Source organism: Mytilus edulis, chromosome 5 (genome assembly GCF_963676685.1).
Source record: "Mytilus edulis chromosome 5, xbMytEdul2.2, whole genome shotgun sequence".
NCBI classification, from domain to species: Eukaryota; Metazoa; Mollusca; class Bivalvia; order Mytilida; family Mytilidae; genus Mytilus; species Mytilus edulis.
This window is the reverse complement of record NC_092348.1, coordinates 58814036-58836185: the sequence shown is the minus strand read 5'-3', so window position 1 is coordinate 58836185 and position 22150 is coordinate 58814036. Positions and strand designations below refer to the sequence as shown.

At 32.1% G+C, this 22150-nt stretch overlaps 1 protein-coding gene across 1 annotated transcript; it reads left to right on the top strand.

Annotated features, from left to right (window-relative positions):
* The first annotated feature begins 12340 nt into the window (after positions 1–12340).
* On the top strand, positions 12341–18802 carry LOC139522597 (uncharacterized). Its single transcript, XM_071316063.1, has 7 exons — positions 12341–12462; positions 13128–13209; positions 14004–14190; positions 16251–16324; positions 17094–17165; positions 17716–17721; positions 18552–18802. Exons 2-7 carry the CDS (start codon positions 13146–13148, stop codon positions 18800–18802), a joined length of 654 nt encoding a protein of 217 aa, XP_071172164.1. The 5' UTR covers positions 12341–12462; positions 13128–13145.
* The last annotated feature ends 3348 nt before the right edge of the window (positions 18803–22150 follow it).

Sequence of the window (22150 nt, the reverse complement as noted above, 5' to 3'; positions counted from 1 at the left end):
GTGTTGACCGTCTTATGTTTTGTTCAGGTGATTTTTAAAACACTTTAAACATGACTTAACACATGCAACCTTATTATTAGTAACTAGTTAATCGTATTCATAACCTTCTTACATGTTTATTTGTTTAGATAAATATGTAAAAGACGATGTACGGAAGCTGTTCTATGATCATGGTTAAGATTAATCAGTGTTAGATGTTCAATTAACAAGAAACAAGATTTTAAATTGCGTATGAAATGTATTTTGTTCTAAACAAACATTGTCTGACATCTAACCGTTGTATCATATATATTGATTGTATTAAATTCAAAGATCTTATTATCATTATCACTACAGTTATTTTTAAAAGGAAGAAAGTTGTCAGTTTCCGCCAGTTCCTTTTTTAAAAATAACTGTTTCGAGATATAAAATGTTTTTATACATTCGTATTTTGAATAATTCATAAGGTCATGAAGTCGATTCTTTTTTATTCATGCGCTAGATGAATAGTCAACAGTTGCCCATATGTATTCGGTTTTTTCCTCTTTTGATCATTTTAGATTTTTGTCATGCCCCCTTCAAATTTCAGAATTTATCTAAATTCGGACTTGAGCTAATGTTGTTTTGAAGATTTAATGTTCACATTTTTGTGTTTTTGTGTTTTCTTGTTTGGGTGTATATGTTGCTGTCTCCCGGACGATTTGCACAAATCTATTCACTCTTTTCATACATTTCCCGCTTTTTTACCAATCGAGTATGACTGGTTGAATGCTTAATCCTTATTTTAATCAAAACCTGAACCGTTTTAACCATCTTTTCATTCTGTTTTTCCTTTTGGAAAGGTCATGTTTCATGAACGTATAATAAACTCATCATGTATATCAGGACTAAATTTTGTATATACGCGAGACGCGCGTTTCGTCTACAAAAGAATCATCAGTGACGCTCGAATCCAAAAAAATTAAAAAGGTCAAGTAAAGAACGACGTTGAAGAGCATTAAGGACTAAAGTTCCTAAAGGTTTTGTCAAATACAGCTAAGGTAATCTTAAACCCGAGGTAGAAAAGCCTTAGTATTTCAAAAATTCAAAATTTTGTAAACAGGTAATTTATAAATATAACCATATCAATGATAATTCATGTCAGCACAAAAAAGTGCTGACTACTGGGCTTGTGATACCCTCGGGGAAATAAATCTCTACCAGCAGTGGCATAACATATACGTTTTGGAGCCAATTCATCAATTTTAAAAGAATGTGTGGATCATTATTGATGTATTTTATTTTGAACTTATTTAAATCTTTTTTTTTCTTAAAAGTTCACAGTCGGATTTAAGTTATTTTATGTGCATGCACAGAGCAGAAAAAGGGTGTTACCAAACAATTTTGTTTAATTACACATCTTCCACTTTGGGCTAAAAATATATTTTATTTCCCTTAAATATTCATTTATTAAGGAAATGTTCATTTTGAAAGAATAAAGATAAGCAGTTTCTGTTTATTATACTAGCATATTAATTTTGATAATTGTAATCCTTATTTTAATCATTACTATAAGAGTAGAAATGATTTTTGAAACGTTAATTTATAAAAATTCCTAGAACAATTATCAGCCACAAAGTTGTTCCGGATCCACCTTTCAAACACTAAAACTAAAAAGATAAAAATAAAAAATTGTTTTGCGTTTGATATTTATTTTATATAGATATAAGAAGATGTGGTGAGTGCAAATTAGACTCTCCATCAAAGTCACAATTTGTAAAGCGTATACCATTATAGATCTACATATACAGATGGAAAGCTATAGTATTTTACTTCCGAATCCATCAAAAACATTGTGCTGAATACTTAAGGCAATAGCAGTTTATCGATGTAAATTCCCGTAAATCGATTAAAAAAGGACAAACCAAGACAAAACTAGTAGAATCGCATGCACTTCAAAAAGTAAAATAACCAAAATAACAGACGCAAACTCAAAACGAAAAGTCGCTTTTCAAATGGCAAAATCAAAAGTCCAAAACACATCAAACGAATGGATAACAACTGATTTTTTACTTGGTAAAAGCATTTTCTTATTTAGATAAATGTGCATAAAACCTGGTTTCATAGCTGGCTAAACCTCTCAATTGTATGACAGTCGCATAAAGTTCCATCATAATAGGTAAAGATGTCAGAAATAGGGATAAAGTAGTCCGAATTGTGTTATAATCTTAATCACTATAAAATCAGACAAATGTGTCAATATAGAAAAATAGAAAGCGATACCTAATGCATCGACAGCATATGCGTCTCCTGCTATGCATGTACCACCTGCACTGCGAATACATACTCAACAAATGTGTCGCAAGTAACAATTTGATACCACTGGTTAAATTACATACCATACGACGCTACTTGTTTCTAAAGATCTAATACCGCGACCATTTCAGGGTCAATTACTCCTATAAGATGGCATTGTATTGTTTCAGACCAAATGTATCATATCTTCATCACAATCAAGCAAACATTTTGCCCTAGTTTTTTTTATATATATCTTCAAAAGTAACAAAGGCGATTAAAAAAGAGGGAACAGTCAAAACTTAGAATAGACATTGACCTTTGACCTTGACCTCAATTTCATTTTAGTGAACTAAGGACCTCAAACTAAAATACCATGTGTCTCTATCACTTACAATTCATACTCTAGATTCAAGAGATCAGTTTTTTCAAATACAAAAGGGGAAATAACTACAACATTGAGTATTTGTGTCTCTTCAGTCAAAATTGAACAAACCATGTCTTGGATATAACGAACAATTTGGTAATTTTTTTAGGTTTACGGAAGAGATGCTGTGTGTCGTTTTTTATAGCAGTGTCCATTTAAAATTGTATACGATGCCATTTCGTTGAAAAAGGGATGTATCTATGTAAATGGTAGAAGGGGTATGTATATGTTTATCGTTACCAGATCATCGAGATTTAATCATTAATAAATATGCTGTAACCAATGTTTTTTATGTCATGATTTAAGAAGTAGGAACATTTAAAATGTACGATTGCATATTCAGAGGAAGAACATCTTTAGCCTGCAGCAATAGCTTGGTTTTAATGCACGATACCTTGGTTTTAAGTTATACAGATATAAAATTGAGAAAGGAAATGTGGAATGTGTCGAAGCGACAACAACCCTACCATAGAGCAGTCAACAGCCGAAGGCCACCAATGGGTCTTCAATGTAGCGAGAAACTCCCGCACCCGTAGGTGTCCTTCAGCGGGCCCCTTAAAAAATATGTATACTAGTACAGTGATAATGGACGTCATACTAAACTCCGAATTATACATAAGAAACTAAAATTAAAAATAATACAAGACTAGTAACAAAGGCCAGAGGCTCCTGACTTGGGACAGGCGCAAAATTGCGGCGGGGTTAAACATGTTTATGAGATCTCAACCCTCCCCCTATACCTCTAGCCAATGTAGAAAAGTAAACGAATAACAATACGCACATTAAAATTCAGTTCAAGAGAAGTCCGAGTCCGATGTCGGAAGATGTAACAAAAGAAAATGAATAAAATGACAATAATACATAAATAACAACAGACTACTAGCAGTTAACTGACATGCTAGCTCAAGACCTCAAATAAACTGATTGAAAGATTATGTCTTCATCATATGAATATCAGGTACAATACCTCCCGTTAGGGGTTTAGTATCATACTATCATAAAATATATGAGAAGAACATAACCCGTGTCATGCCAACAACTGTTTTTCAAATAAATGTGTTTAGTTCAGATGCAAAGACCATATAAGTGAATCAATATTAAAGCCAAAATATGCAATATTTAATGACCTGACAACAGTATCGTAACTATATCCCTTCTTAATAAGTCTATTTAAAGGCTTTGTAAACTTTTGAGGTGAATATTGACATTTTTGTGCTTTGTAAAGAATATTACCATAAAAGATTGGATGTGAAATACCTGAACGTAAAAGAAGTCTGCATGTTGAGTTATATTTACGAATTATTTCCTTATACCGATGATAAAGTTTAGTAAATGTTTTGACTAGTTTGTGATATCGAAAACCCTGGTGTAATAATTTTTCAGTAACACATTAATTTCTCTCGCTAAAATTTAATACTTTGTTACATACACGAGCGAATCGTACAAGTTGAGATATATAAACACCATAAGATGGTGACAAAGGCGTCACCATCTAAAATGGATAATTAACGATATGAAATGAAAAATCATCTCTTTTATCATATTTTTTTGTATTAAGCTTCCCGTTAATGATATAGATATCACGATCGAGGAAAGGGCAGTGGTCATTGTTAGTATTAGCTTTATTTAAAGTAAGTTCAACAGGATAAATTTCTTTAGTATACATACTGAGAGCCAATATATCATCCAAATATCTAAAAGTATTGTTAAATTTTTGTATCAAATGTTGTTTCGATGGGTCTTTGCTAATTTTTAGTCATAAATTGCAACTCATAACAATACAAAAACAGGTCCGCAATAAATGGTTTACAGTTAGTCCCCATTGGAGTTCCAATAACTTGACGATATACGGAATCTCCAAAGCGAACAAAGATGTTATCAAGTAAAAAAATTCAAGCGCATATATAGTATCAAAGCATGTCCAATTGACACAGTTCTTTTGTTTATTGCTACTTAAAAATGACATCAAAGAGTTTGAACATATGTACTCTGACTTTTTAAATGCCCATTTAATTAGAGATGTGAATTTTTTCTTAATAAGAATATGAGGCAAAGTGGTATATAGGGGAGAAAAATCAAAACTTTGAACAGATTCAAAATCACCAATATATGCATGCAATTTATCAAGTACTTTCAACGAGTTTTTGACACTCCAAAAATAATTAATTCCACTTTTTTCAAATGCCTTATTTGAACAATTTATTATCAGGTTTTTTTATTGCACCAAGTGTACTAGTAAGTAGAATAGACAATTTAATAGTGGAACAATGGCTTGAAGATGTAATAAATCTATATTTGTAAGGTTTTTTGTGTAGCTTCGGAAGCCAGTACATAGTTGGGACTTTCATTGTATTTGGTTCTGCTTGTAAAGAAGTAGCTAAAAAGTAAGATCACAAAAATACTGAACTTAGAGGAAAATCAATTCAGAAAGTCCATAATCACATGGCAAAATCAAATAACAAAACGCATCAAAAACGAATGGACAAGAACTGTCATATTCCTGACTTGGTACAGGCATTTTAAAAGTTTGTGTTTGTTACAGATGTCGTTTTCTGAAAATGAAGTCAGTTGGAATGTTGGTGAATTCGTGATTTCCTTTTGTAGAACCTCAACATAAAATTTACGACAAATAATAATGATATTATTTGCAGCTTTATCAGCAGGGACAAAAACAAATTCAGATATGTATATTTCGTGCTTGATAATGTTTCGTTCAAATGTTAACTATATATTTTGATTATTTTCACTTGTTTTACTGTCATTACAACAGTAAGAAAAAAAAATAAACACAGTACACAACATTATAATGGGAAAGCAAAATTATACTAGTTACACCCTAATAATTAAAGAATTCGTTATAATGTACATTTTAACATGTTATTATTCTAATTCAACAGTTTTTCTAAAAAGTTTCGCATTTCAATTTTTTTTCTCCAGTGTGTTATTTATATAAGTATTCATAAAAAAATACAAGAACACTTTACTTTGAAGGAAAAGAATGTACTTCTCGCATATCGATAGCGATAGTATTTCAGTGATTTCATATATGCATATTCTATTGATTTCATAATCTATGTTCATACATCTATTAATTTTTAAAAAAAGTGTTAATGCATACTCTGGTTGAACTCACTTGTTTGTCTTTAAATATATAAACGATGTTTATATACGTTTTAAATGAAATCTGAAACCCTTTGAAGATATTCTACTGAATGATTCTTTTGTATTGGTTGAAATTGATTTCTATCAATCGCAAGAATGAACCAATTGTACAACACGACCGGAAGTTTTTAATTAACAAAAATTATGACTACTTCGAGTTTATACATTTTACCTTAAATGTAAGTACAGTTTCTAAATATGTTTTGATCTTCTATAACTATAATACTAGTTTGTTAGGTTACATGCAAGCTTGAACTTAAAAAAGATAGACATTATTCAGGATGATTTACATTTATGACTGATTACGTTTCAGTTCCTTTTAGAATACATAAAAAATATATCAATGCTATGTTTCACCTGGTAACTTATAACAAAAATGGGACACAACCCTTAAATTTGAGGTTGTTAACATATCTTTCAAGTTGAACATACTATCCTCTTATTGTATACTTTCGTGTTGATTATTCTTTAGTTTTCTATGTTATGTCTTGTGTACTATTATTTGTCTGTTTGTCTTCTTCATTTTTTTCCATGGCGTTGTCAGTTTATTTTCGATCCATGATTTGACTGTTCCTCTAGTATCTTTCGCCTCTCTTTTTTTTTTACTAGAGTATTAAGTGTGATGGGTATAAACTCGTTAAAAATAAAACACATTACTTCATATCAGAAAACTAGTTTTTGATTTTAATGATGCTCTAAAAAATTGCTATGGATAAGAATATTCATTTCTTTCAGATTAATTGAGAATGTGAAGAGAATAAAAATCATGGAAATAATACAAATAGACGTAGTAAACGATAGTTTGATTACCCGGGTAATGGAATTTTATAGACGAAGGGCCAATAATTACAAAGACATGATTTCTATGCAGAGAATGCTCTCCGGTATAGTGGATTACATAATTGCTAAAAACGACCCATACGTTTTAGCGAATTCAGAAATTCTAGTCAGGGACACGGATCATAGCTACTTGTGCATTTATTGTGGTCGTGGGGATAGACAATTTATAGTGTACGAAACTTATCCACACCATGGAAAAGTCGAAATAGTAGAAACAATTTATAAGAAATTCATCGATGATATTATTAATACTTCAGAAATAACTAAATATATAATAGAAAATGCAGTCATGCGTTACTGTGGTGTTGCGGGAACCAATGGAGGAAAGAAAAAGGAATCTCTTCGTAAACATCTTATTGCTGCCAAAGAAACATTAGAAATTGCCCCAGATAAAAATTGTTGGAAAAATGCAACGTTGAAAGTGACTGATGCTTTTGTCAATACAGTTACATTTTTGAGCGGGACAGGAAAATATAAATTTTCAGTAAATGATGTGGATGGAGAAACTAATATAGTTTATGATGTGTCTAACGAAACATTAGTACATACCCAGGACAAAGATAAAGCTTGTCCATGGGTTTGTCATATAATGTAATTAAAACAGCATTTAGTTCTTTACGAAGTGTTCTTTTTTATAGACAAGTAGATATTTAAACCGGGGTCATTAAATCAAATGTTTCGTTTTGGGTGAGTGTCTCTCTGCACGTTAAAGAAACCTTACAACAACTCCCTTAGGAGTTCGTAGAAGGAATGTTACAAATCAAACTGTCTACCCTTAACTTCTTTTCAAACATATTTATTTTCCAGTGATAGTCCAAACTTCAAGACATTCGTCACAAACTGTGCAGTACATACATTATTTTTTTTATATAAATAAAACAAACGATTCCATGTCGAAAGGTCTAAACAATTGATAATACAAAAAAAGTGCTTCTTGGGAAACTTAGGATTGAGACAAATAAGCATCAACAAACCAGATGAGAAATACATGCGGCTTTTGTTAGACATTTCCTGTTGCATCATCTGTCTTCCCATTGACAAGTACAATTACGGTGAGAAACAAAAATTAAAAATGAAATACGCACGGAATTCTGCCAAAAAAACCAGTAATAGATCTTTTCAACATCTCTCGAAACCGACTAATGAAACCTACAGTTTACAGGTAAAATGGATGGGTCGTCTCAAAGACAAAAACCATCATGGTTATCATTGCGTAACATATTGGATTGGCGGTTATATACTGTCTTGATTATATAGCTTCAGAATATATATCAACCAAATAAATGAATAAATTTACGTCTCTGTCGTATAATCTTCGTATTTTGTATGTATTTACACGACATTTCATGTTAAATTGATTAGAAAATATTACAATCATTCTACATTCCTTCAATTTTATGATTATGTAAGTCTTTCACCAAATGTTTGCCGCATGCCAATAACGATTAATTTGTTGGTGTAAAAGGTTTTATGAAATTTTCATAATTTACGAAAATAATAATTACTGGACTTCCGTCCGTCCGTATCACACTTGTGAACACGACCAACTTGATGTTTTAAGCGATCTTCACCTTAGTCGATGTACATATTCAATTTTGGAGGGATAATCACATAATGATTTTTAAGGTCGAAGGAACATAATCATCACATCTAAGTTTGTTTTTTTTTTTATCAGCGACGGACTTCTGAGCTCCAAGATATCTTGTTAGATTTGATGTTTTTCCTTGATGAAATTTGAAAAAAAATAATTGACTTCTCCTCTCAATGTTACAACATTTAAGCAACTAAACTTGCATTTTTATGTACATACCTGCGTATGGAATTAAATTTATATTTCAAACACCTCAAATTAATCGTAAGCCAGAACAAGAGAAAAAGCAGAAAACTTTACCGCGTGATTGATGAATACAGAATTAAAGTGGAAGACCAAATTGGTGATTGAAAAGATCCAAAGTATTGAGTACATTATGGAGGCACCCAAGGCAAAAAACTAACAGACATTGTGGAAACATGTGCCGCCCTTGTCAACAGACATAAAACATTGTTTAATTAATTCTCTTATGGTTTGGGCCTGTTATCTAACTCTCACGTGAATAGATATTTTTCGTATCACACCGTACGGAGTGTGATATGAAAAAGTGATATCAAAATTACGTTAATTTGATTGGCTTATCTCGTAAATTTCCAATATTTTCATTGGCCGTTGATCAGGTCATTATTCACTGGAAAAGGTCATGCCGGGACTACTTTTTTTCTTGACAACTGATTGTTTACTTCCGGTTTTCGCGATTTTCGTCTGCTTTATCGTCTGCATTATCTAATATAAATCTTATCATGGACGAAGAAATAAAGAAAGGAACCCGTGCACTCGTTATGAAACCTATAAAAATATAAAAAAAGATATATCTGGGAGTCAATGGAACAGTATTCTGTTCACACAAGAACATACAACACAATAAAATAAAACCATATTAGTTCAAAAAGTATACAGATCAGTACGTGTTGCAAAGAAAAACGGCCGTAGCAACACAACTCGCAACAAATAGGCCACGCACATACAACTTTTTGCCATAAGAGAAATAGGTTTAACAACTTGTAAGAATTAGATATCGCTTGATATCAACTCTCGTTATTTAATTTCAAAATAATAAACGAGCCTGATATCAATCGATATCTAATTCTCACTCGTTATGAAACCTATAAATATCCACTACAATAAAACATGCTTTGTTCTTTTCATTTTTCCAAATTCCACCAGGACAGCTAGAAGCTCAACGTCTAAAAAGATGAAATTTATTTGAAGTCCATCATTTTCTTTTTGATAAATTAAAAAAAAACCATGTCACTTGGACACTGTATGAAAGTTGTATCATTGTCAATGAAAGCAATAAAATCAATAATGATCAATTTTTGAGACTACCCCTCACATTTTACCTGTGGTAGTCGTTCTCAACTGTAGGTGTCAACGTTATTGAAAAGGTCTAATAGAAAATAGCCGTTGTCCTCTGTGTTTAAATAGTTTGTTCTTATTAATCTATTCAATAAAGGCGAAAGTCTTTTTTTTTTAAATGTTTTCATATCACTTCCGTGTAGGCTATTTCTTAAATTCTAGCAGCTTGTGTGACAAGATCGAGAGGGTGTAAAGTAATTGGTACTCAATAAGCAAATCAACTAGTAAACAACTGTTTAATGATTTAAAAAAAATGCTCCTGCAAAAAAACAGTAAAACACACTATCCCTTCAATTTAGGCTGCTTAAATCATGAACAGTCGTTTTACGCGGGGTAGTTGCCTAAATGGCAGTCAAATTATATCTTCCTCTTTGTTATATTGTTGTTAGTATTAAGATGTTTTTGACCTTTTTCAAAAGAAACAATGTGTATTAATATAAGGTGTGCTCTCAGAATATTTATTGATCCCGCTATTATGGTGTTATGGTTTTTTTTTGTACGTTCCTGGTGCTGATAGATCTTGATGCGCTATAAACTGTAGTCCAGACAATAATAGGCAACTTACTATTAGACCCGGCACAAAATCAGACAAATGAGAGTCACAAAGATGCGAAGATTTGCCAATATGATTGAGTCCAACAAATGAAAATCACCAGCATCATTATTTCATGAAGCTTTAGTTAAAAAAGTATTATTTTTTAGTCTTACAATGTAGTTAAAATCATTATTAAGTATCGCTACTGGAATTCATATGCCTCTACAGAAAACTTCATCCTTACAATGAATACAAAACTATAAATATTATAACGAGCATTAAGTATGTAAGCTATACCAAAAAACTACTTTTTGGTTGCCTAGAAAATTTACAATTTAAAAACAATATGAATTTCACTTTCCTCCATAATATGTAAAAATGCATATATATATTTTTAGCAGAAATTATTCTTCATTAGCAAAAACAACAAAAAAAGGAACAACGCTTTTTTTGTTGTTTTTCGTCTCAAAGTCTCGATCCTGACTTCAAATTTTAAACTTCCCGTAGCACCTATTTGGGCGATTTTTGTGAAAACTGACAATCACGTCATAGCAGTACGTTAACTTTAAAAGTTTAATGTTGAACGAGTACATGAACAATCAGTGATACAAAAAGAAATAACTCACATATATAGCATGTTTTTTCATGAAAAAGAATAGACATAAAGAATATGTTTTAACTGACAATGCACAAATCCTGTATGAAAAGATTTCACAAATATTCCTTTTGACAACTATACACATTCAACTTGTGTTATGAGAAGTGTCCCGTAGAAATAGAAAGTAAGATGGTTATTTATACGTATCAGTATTTCCAATATATTGCAACATACATATTGTAGTTTACCAATAAAATGATTCTTTTTCGATTTCATTGGGGAAAAAATATATTTAGTCAACTGCAGACTAGCCATTTTCTTTAAATATAACTGATAAAAGGTAAAACTCCTATTTCTATTGCAGTAGCATATACATCATTATAAAGAACAACAAGAAATTGTACTCTTTCGTCAAATTATGTAGACAAAAACAAGTAATAGTCAACGTCATTATCAACAAATGTGTTACAAAACAGGAAACAAATCGACTATGTTTATGTAAAACATCCAAGCTGTATATATTTGTTTTATGTTACTTACGTAACAATATTCAATTTAGTTCATTGACATTTTATACAGGAACTTCTTAGAAAGAAAGATAAGAAGTTGGCAATATCCTTTAACTCTACTTTCCGCTATATAGATGATGTTCTTTCACCAAATAATTCAAAATTTGGTGACTATATGGAACGCATCTATCCCATCGAACTAAAGATAAAGGATACTACAGATACAGTTAAGTCGGCCTCATATCTTGACTTACATCTAGAAATTGACAATGAGGGTCGGTTGAAAACAAAACTTTACGACAAAAGAGATGATTTCAGCTTTCCAATTGTGCCTTTCCATTTCTAAGTAACAACATTCCAGCAGCACCTGCATACAGGGTATATATCTCCCAATTGATACAACATTCCCCTGCTTGCATTTCCTATCATGATTTTCTTGATAGAGGGTTGTTGCTCACACGGAAGCTAGACGCTAGGAACCAAGAGTTCCAAATGGTGGTTAAAATCATCCCTTCGTAAATTTTACGGACGCCATCACGAGTTGGTTGACCGTTATGGAATAACCGTTTCACAAATGATATCGGATATGTTCCTTACGTCGTAATTACAACACTGTACAATCCCCTTCCCTTTCATGAATGTGACTACCGAATTAGACTTTTTACCGGATATGTTATCACATAAGCAACACGACGGGTGCCAAATGTGGAGCAGGATCTGCTTACCCTTCCGGAGCACCTGAGATCATCCCTAGTTTTTGGTGGGGTTCGTGTTGTTTATTCTTTATTTTTCTATGTTGAGTCATGTGTAATATTGTTTGTTTGTTTGTCTTTTACATTTTTAGCCATGGCGTTGTCAGTTTATTTTCGATTTATGAATTTGACTGTTCCTTTGGTATCTTTCGTCCCTCTTTTACGCGTTTTTTGCTTGTAGATTAGTATACGTACAAATTTGTGTTTATCTCTGAACATGTAAAGCGTTTAAAGTAATTGTATAATTATATAATGCACTTTAAAAATGATGTAATAATAACTGCCTTTTAATAATAATGGCACCAGATTGTATGACAATTTTGAGGAAGTGTACAGTACTATTAGTACTCAATACATTAACTAAACATTATTTGTTTTAATACCATTAGAATAGCTGATTGCAAAAAGAAAAGCAGGTCTAATTTGTAGTCTTAAGGTAAGATAAAAAATTTTGGGTTTGAAAGTAAACATAAATACATGCAGGTACCTTGAATAGGACTGTGCTCATGTTCTTATTTTTCACTCATATTTTGTTATCCATCGGATGTGTTCCTTTGTAATGCATTAAATAATGAATTGAAACTAACCATGTTTTGGTAAATTTATATGACAAATTTCACACTCACTAGCTCTTTCGTCAGTTGTGAGTTGTTTAAGTGTTTACTATATATTATTATTATTTTTAATTAAGATAATTCATTGATAATCTAAATAGCAGTAGGACTATTCAAAAGAGAGGCGAAAGATACCAAAGTGACATTCAAACTCATAAGTCGAAAAATAAACTGACAAAAGAGAAAAGAAAAGGGTCAACAGACAAACAACAGTGCACACATCACAACATATATAGAAAACTAAAGACTGAGCGGTAATATAAACAGGTCAAAGTAAATATGTTGTCAAAACTTTATGAAAATAAAACGAATCATATATATTTTAGTCAAAATGTTGGGTACCCCCTTAAGTGCTTGTTGTTTGTACATCCTAAAAAAACTTCGGATAGACCAGAAACTACAGCACGAGATAAGCGTCTCGGCCAATTTCAAATGGGTTCACAATATTTGCCTACTACACAATAATATATTACTGTGCTTATTTCAGTCAAATACTTGAATTGCAATGTGTTTGCAAGTCTTATTGTTTGTGCTGTTAACAGTCTGTGTTGTTAATTCATATTACAAAGGTAGGTTCTGTATGCAAATCTCTAATAGTAATGTATGAAAAAAAATGAAAGTAAAAATGATGTAGCCTGATTGAAAGTGTCTACCAAAGACCAACGGGACAAAGATATAAACAACTGTAGATCATTAAACGATCTTGAACACTGAGCAAAACCAATTCATTTGATAAAGTATTGCCTTGTTGTATATTTAAACAGAATCTTCCCGTAATGTTTATTGACCAAATATTGCATACCTTCAATAACATATGTGAAATTTCTATTTAGTGTAATCTGGTGTTTAAACCCCGCATATGTGAAACTGGTCACCGAAAAGGTGTCCCCTTTATTTAATTCATACCACAATTATTTATCGTTTGAAATCCTCAAATTGACATTAAAGAAATTAGTTTGATAACCAGTATTTATTGCAGCGCAAGTTTTTGATGTACAATTGTGCTAATAATTTATTATGAGACTGAGTTCTGGTTATCTACTTTTGTATAACAGTAAAATGATGTATAGTTTATCACATCGTTCGAAATTTTAAAAGTTTATTTACAAAGTATTGTACTCGTTAACGTTCCAATTCTTTTTTTTTTTGTACATGTAATCAATTAACCAATTCAGTTGAAACGAGTAGACAAACACATACGCACAAAACATTAGTTAATAATAAACATAAAAAGGATTAAAACTGTTATAAGTCTGTTCGTTTGTTCCTGTTTAATAAGTTGTATTGCAATTGATACGCTGTTGTGTTATGAAAACCTCCTGATATCCCTTCCAACTCATATTATGTTTCTTTGTTTTCATAGCCAAGCCTACAAGCTGCTTATTTCCGTGTGAATTTAGGGAAAACATGCCAATCCTGCAAGAGCGTAGTAATATATGGATTATCTTTTCCTCGACCCTTGCTACATATACCAACATATCACGGCCAATTGGTGAACAGACATCACCGTCTGAATGTATCATGAGACATGGGCCTTTCTTTATTCTCAGGTATGATTGCACGAAAAATAAAAACATAGAGGCAAAAGGTCCCATCCGGATCATCTGATTTAAATCTTGGAATTTTAGTAAATTTTGTGCCGTACATTATAGATTTCTCTAACCTTAATTTATTTTATACACTTTGTACTATTTATTTATAGCCTAATACGAATGAAATAACGAGTCAGACATCATATACTGCAAATATTTTTGACACAATTTGAAACCTTTTATAGATCTTGCAATTAATTATTTTATATCGGAACTGTTCACAAACGTTTAAACGAATCACAGCTTGGACGGTCCTATAGACAATAGAATAGTGTATCATTTCTGATGTTCACTATTATTAGAGTTGTATAGTGTTTGTTTTTTTTATTTATCAAATTGAAGTAAACTAAGACTGTCTATAGACACATCTTGGGCCATACATAGAGACGATTCAGTCCATTTAGCCATCAATATTGGTAAAATCCATAGCCTCGATATGATATAATATGAACCTACCAGATAACTGAATCATACTAAAACAAGTGGAACACAAATCAAATATTACAACTTGACAATAACCACTAAATAACAGTCACATAAATAATCAATGTGGTGGTATTAATCCTTTTTGTGAGCACAAAATATCTATCCCTTACAAGTGAAAGTTGGACATACAAACTGTAAAATTTAGGGAAAAGGGCTTTTGTCAAATGATTAACATGGAGCATAAAAGCAACTAACAAGAATACGAATGACACAAATAACTACTCTAAAAGACATGCAGTAACGCGCGTCTGGCGTAAATATAAAATTTCAATCCTGGTATCTATGATGAGTTTATTTACAACCCCTGGGTCGATGCCACTGCTGGTGGAGATTTATTTTCCCGAGGGTATCACCAGCCCAGTAGTCAGCACTTCTGTGTTGGCTTGAGTTATAATTGGTATGTTTATAATTATAAATAAATTGTTAACAAAACTTTCAAAAGTTTTTTAAATACTAAGGCTTTTCTACCTCAGGAATAGATTACCGTAGCTGTATTTGGCAAAACTTTTAGGAATTTTCGGTCCTCAATGCTCTTCAACTTGGAACTTTATTTGGCCTTTTAACATTTTTTTATTCGAGCGTCACTGATGAGTCTTTTGTAGACGAAACGCGCGTCTGGCGTAAATATAAAATTTCAATCCTGCCTGGTATCTATGATGAGTTTATTTACTAAGCACTGTAGTTCAAAGCCGAAAGATACCGCAGAGATATTCAAACACATAAAAGTTAAAAACAAACTGATGATGCAATAGTAAAAATTCGAAACACGACCGAAAGACAACCAACAGTACACGAAACGCAATACAGAAAACTGCAGGCTGACCGACAGGAATCATACAAATTTCATTTGATATATGCGACTAAGCTGATTCTGTACAACATGTCCTTATGCTAATGTCAGTACGAATCCAGTGACCAGTCATATTTGACAAAAAGAGGAAGGGAGTGTGGTTATAACAAAAAAATAAAAAATGCGAGACCAAATTTATAATTATCAATCAATAGATCTCCATTTGCACTGATGAGAGGAAATTGAATGAACCATGTATGTCCGATAAAAACATCATCCTTTGTTCTTTATATCCAAAAAAACATGAAAAATACTTCTATTATAGTGCTCCAATGCCTTAAGGTGGTACCCAACACTTTAACTAAAATTAATTTGGCTCGTTTAATTTTCTTTAAATTTTGTCAAAGTATTTACTTTGACCCTTTTACAAAAATATAAAAATTTCAAAAAATTTGAACCAACCGTTTTATCAGAAAAATTACACTGATTATATAGCAGTTTGACAAACACTTATTTTGATCATTGAGAAGCTTGATATTCCCTTAACAACACAACGTTATTAAAACGTTTATCAGATTTTACAGAGTTATCTCCCTGTAGTGTTAGGTACCACCTTTTACATCCAATAATGCGATCAATTAATCAAATGTATGATGCAAATATACAAATACGCAAACAAATGTTAAATATTGAAGTAGCTGTAGAACACGTTTTTACTAATTTATTTTTTTCTTTTTAATAGAGAATTTGGACTATATTGGTGTTTCAAGTTTATGGCCCTAACTGATACCGACTGGGTCGAATACGACAACGGAGGTACATTTTAATTATTTCATTAAACATTACATTGATTTTAAACTAGTTTCTTTCTAACATTATATAAATAACACCTAGCTGAAAAGATGATAGAGCAGATGTACTCCGAGAAAACATTGTCAACTGCGGCGAAGCCAAGGTTGACAATGCTTTTTCGAGGGGTACCAATCTTCTCTATCACCCTCTCAGTTATGTGTTATTTAATTTATTATACTGAATGTCCTATCATTTTTATCTTTTACAGATTCATTTTATTTTAAAAGTAGTTCTATGACGTCACGTATATAACGACGTAACGGGTATAAGAGAGAAAAAAAATTAAGCATATTTTTTATTTTGACAGTTTATTAATTAAATCTGACCCAAAACGTAAAACTTGAGCACCGTATTCAATAATATGATGTCAATTCAATTCATTGTCCTTTAAATCATTGATTTTTCATTGGTCTAGACAACAGGGTAACATTAAAAAAAACTGTCACCCACTCAACCATGTGATATAGTAAATTAACACCCTCGTATTAGCCAATCAAAATATGGCATTTTAATGTGAAGGGTAATAATATCCATTGTGAATTTATAGAAAAAGTTTCTAGTATATCTTGGTTCAAAAATATTTTTAAATGTGTTTGCAATGTGGAACAACAACAAAATTATCCAATGTTTCCAGATACGTTATATGAAAGAGGGCTGCACAGACTATAAATAAGCAGACTCTTTCACATGAAGCCATCAGTTAATTGATCAAATAGAAACTTTGATTTTACAGGAGTCAAGACTCTGTTACCATTTTGTGAGATGTGTGATGGTTCAAAGTTTGCAGGACCAGGTTATTTTTCAGGTAAGTATTCGTGATATTGTTCTACTACTTGCAAAAAAAACCTTATCTACTATGATTCTAGATTAGTGTAAGAAGCTAACCTCATAAAATTATCAAGATTTAAAAAAAAACCTTTATTGAGAATTATCATTTTCTTTTTTTTTTACTAAGGGAAAACACTTCACTTATATATATATATATATGCATATGTCATGTTTCTAATATGAGTTATCGTTTCTATCTAAATAAATAAATAAATACTAATTCCATATCTTACTTATATGTTTTTAGCTATCATTGTCTGCGCCGAATCTCTGTCATTCGCCCCCCCCCCCCCCCTTTGATCCCCCAGAAATCATAGACTGAAAATGGGTAGGGAAACATGATGTTACTTATCATAAGACAGGCACTCGTTTTATATGAAAAACTGAAAATATTTGAAATGTCTCACAAAAGAACTAAATATTCACAGCGCAATTTTTAGTGTTTAATGCGCATCAGTATCTTACATTTTACCTTAGGTATGAATGCATTTGATATTTTGATTGAATGATTCATTTTATCATTACAGCTCGAAGTGAGTATACTATTTTCATATAAGTTCAACAAATAATTAAAGTACATGCTATTCCAAATACAATACTGTATTTTATTTGTATTTGCTTCAGTGTCTATATCTTCGGATTTTTATATGAAAATAAATACTAGCGTACACTTCCGACACAGTGAAAGTTTCCAGTTGACGAATGCAAAACTTTCCTTTCCTATCTAAATATCAGCAGACTTTGAATGTCAATAATTCGTTGTTGTGTACCAAGCGATAAAGAACTGTTTTAAATTTGAACAGATGTATAAACACGTAGCCACTTCATGGTCGGAATTTGGAAGTCAAATCTTATAGAAAGCGATAGAATGCTGCCTGCACGTTAAAAAATAATCAAACGCTCCGAGGGATCCATCTGTAACATGTTGCCAGTTGAGACTTTGTAGAAAGGACACACATTGAATACTAGTAAATAAGAAAATATGATTTGAGTATTATATTATTAACAGAAAAACTCTCGTCAAAAATATAAAATCACAAAGCAATACATACATATATAAGTCAACATGCCATCATCATTGAAAGACAAGTGTCCTTTCTAAAAAAAAAAAGTTTTCCATCGATGGTGTTCTTGACGTCATCTTTTATGCTGAATAAGTTGCTGCTTTATATGCATGCAACACAAGAGCAGCTTACCATGTGTATCCTAATCCCTCCACAATCCACACAATTTGAGTTTATAGCTATTCATGCACTCACACTTTTGTCATTGCCTTTTAACAACCATCTTAAAATCGGTATACTCTGTATTCTACTTATTATTTTTTAATTTTCTCACTCTGTGTTTTTTTGAATATTTTTAGATCAACCGTTGATGAGAGATAGATCTCGACCAATAGGTTGCAATTTACCGTCCATATGTCCAATAACCAACAACAAACAAGTACATTGTTCAGATTATGAGCCATTTGATGATGGAAGAAACTGCAAAGTACAAACGTCAATCAGGCGTTACAGGTATAACAGACAGCGGTATGGTAGACATCAGCGGTATGGTAGACGTCAGCGATATGGTAGACCTAGTCGACATAGTTACTCTGGATACACGGACTAATTAACTAGAGGTTAATGCATAAATTATGAAATAAAGAAACAATTTCATATCAAACACACGTGTTTTTTCGTCATTTTGTTTGCTCACCAGGTCCAAATGACTTTGTGAGATTTTACATCACTTTGAGGCCGTAAAAAATTAAAAAAACTACTCTTTTAAAACTGCTATAAAACTAAAAATGTGGTATGAAAACCAATGTGATAACTTTCCACAAGAGATCAATATGTCACCGTACGGCCTCCTAGTATGGGAAAAAGGCATTTACTGCATAGTCAGCTATACAAGGCCCCGAAATGACAAATGTAAAACAGTTTAAACGAGTAAACAAGCGACCTGATTTTTGTACAAAATATTGATTTAAAAAAAACGTGGTACACAGCAATAAACGACAAACAGTGAATTACAGACTCCTAACTTGATACAGGAACATACAGAGTGGGGCTGAGTACAAAAAGTTAGTAGGCGCTAATCCTACTATTAATCTGGGACAATAGTGTAACAATAAAACATAAAAACAAATCCGTTTAAAAGGGCTTAACACATCAACTTGATACAAAGCAGAACTATCTAACAACACACTGATCGGACGTGACATGGTACTTATACATCCCCATAACAAAGGAACAAGAAATATTAAACAGAAATTTTACCCGAATCCGTTTGAGATTTCTTGTTTATTTTTTTTTTCCCCGATGATTCATATTGGTTACAAACATATTCATCAAGGCTAACATTATTGTAGCTGTAAAATGCAGGTACGGTCTATAATGTTGAAACTGATATAAATAAATAAATATCATGGGCATATATGTTCAAAGCACTTTACTCTTCCAACTTTACTAAAATGATGAGATTTGTTAAGATTGCCAATAAGACAAGTTTCCAAATCACCAGAGTTTAAAAGTGGATATATATGCAATTATACGTCACTGCACGACCTTCGTCTATGTGAAAAAAGACAAACTGTCGTTTCGTATTAAAAACGCCTCGACATGAATAAGTATAACCCTATTCAAATAAGAAAACTAAGGTCCTAAACAATAAAAAAGTAATTTACAAAAAACAAAACCGTGAAGAATGAACCGACGACAACTACTGAACTACAGTGTCCCAATGGGGACAGGCAATTAAAGAATGTGGCTAGGATAAACATTTGTGTAAGCGCTCAATTCTCGCCTAACCTGGAACAATGACGTGACATCACAATAAAATTGAGAATGGAAATGGGGAATGTGTCAAAGAGACAATAACCTGACCAAACAGCCGAATGCCACCAATGGGTCTTCAATGCAGCAAGAAATTCCCGCACCCGGAGGCGTACTTCAGCTCGACCCGAAACCAAAATGGATACTAGTTCAGTGATGATGAACGTCATACTAAACTCCGAAATATATAGAGGAAACTAAAAATTAAAAATCATACAAGACTAAAAAGCCAGTCACCTGACTTGGGACAGGCGCAAAATTGCGGCGGGGTTTAACATGTTTTTTTTAGATCTCAACCCTCCCCCTATACCTCTAGCCAATGTAGAACAAACACACAGTAAAACAATACGCACAGTAAAAGTCAATTCAAAAGAAGTCCGAGTCCGATGTCAGGATAGGTAACAAAAAGCAACTAAACAAAATAACAATGATACATAGATCAACAAAGGACTACTAGCAGTTACTGACGTGTCAGCTCCAGACCTCAATTAAACTGATTGAAAGATTATGGCTTCATCATGTTAATATCAAGCACTATCCCTCCCATTAGGTGTTTAGTATTATACCATCATAAAATATATGAGAAGAACATAACCCATATGCCAACAACTTGTTTAAGGATAAATGTGTTTATTTCCAATGCAAATACCCTATAACTTATAAGTGAATCAATATTAAAGCCAAAATATGGTACCTTTAATGACCTGACAACAACTAGTATCGTAACTATACCCCTTCTTAACTAGTCTGTTTAAAAGTTTTGTTAGCTTTTGAGGTGAATGACATGTTTGTGCTTTGTAAAGAATATTACTATAAAACAATTGGACGTAAAATACCTGAATGCATAAGATGTCTGCATGTTGAATTATATTTACGAATGATGTCCTTGTAGCGATGATAAAATTAAGTATATGTTTTGACTTCTTTGTGATATCCAAAATCCTGGTGTAATATTTTTTCAGTGATACATAAATTTCTCTCGCTAAATTCTAATACGGTGTTACATGCACGAGTGATTCCCACAAGTTGAGATACATAAACACCATAAGATGGTGACAATGGAACGTCACCATCTAAAAATGGATAATTAACGATAGGAAATGACAAATCATCTCTTTTATCATAAATTTTGGTATAAGGTTTCCCGTTAATGATAAAGATATCAAGATCAAGGAAAGGGCAGTGTTCCTTGGTAGTATCAGTTAAGAACAAACTGAAAATCTATTGCAATTGGGTAAGCTTAAAAGATCGAAACGATGCACAGGGAAAAATTAACAAAGCATAGATATAAGAGTACTCACAGTTACTGAAAGCAAGTTCAGAAATATTTACAACTTATAAATGAATAGTGTTCTCCCAAAATAAATCAAGTAATAATTAGTAGACGTTCCAACAGATTTTATGTAAACACGTCATAAACAACCTGACGAACGCCTGACATTGTGCAATGTTAAAACTATAAGTAAACAGTATCGACAGGACAGAGAATTTTGTGTTCTCATAACTGACATATAATGCAAATTATTTTGTTATGTTTTAGTTTTTTTTCAAAAATTAAATCAATGTAAAAGACACTTATCCTCTTATTGATAAGTACCAATAAAAGCAACCTGTAAAAATTGTACTACCGTGTTATAAAAATTTGATCATTTTTAAGAATGTATTTATTCAAAGGATTAATAAGGTTATATAGATGAATTTGACTTCCGAATTAAGACTATTTATCAGGTTTGTAATAGCATGAGCAAAATGACAGGTGCCACATGTGAAGCAGTATCTGCTTTCCCTTGCAGAGCACCAGAGATCACCCCCAGTTTTGGTGGGTTTCGTGTTGCATAGTCTTTAGTTTTTTATGTTGTATTTTGTGTACTATTATATGTTCGTTAGCCTTTTCATTTTTTAGCCATGGCGTTGTCGGTTCATTTTCTATTGATGAGTTAGACTGTCCTTCTGGTATCTTTCGCTCCTCTATTGCAACCATTATTGACTTTTCGTTAGTGTTTTCCATAAAACTGACTTAATCACAAATGTTAACAGGCAAACTATACTTAAGTTAAAAAGTCAAGAGTGGATTATATTAATAATCTCCATAGAAATGAGATGTGCCAATGATACTAGTATAACTAATATCATTTTCTTACCA

Coding starts and splice junctions, on each gene's coding strand:
- LOC139522597 (XM_071316063.1), top strand. CDS start 13,146: ATGTGTTTGCAAGTCTTATTGTTTGTGCTGTTAACAGTCTGTGTTGTT. Junction 13,210..14,003: donor TGTTAATTCATATTACAAAG/GTAGGTTCTGTA, acceptor TTGTTTTCATAG/CCAAGCCTACAAGCTGCTTA. Junction 14,191..16,250: donor GGGCCTTTCTTTATTCTCAG/GTATGATTGCAC, acceptor TCTTTTTAATAG/AGAATTTGGACTATATTGGT.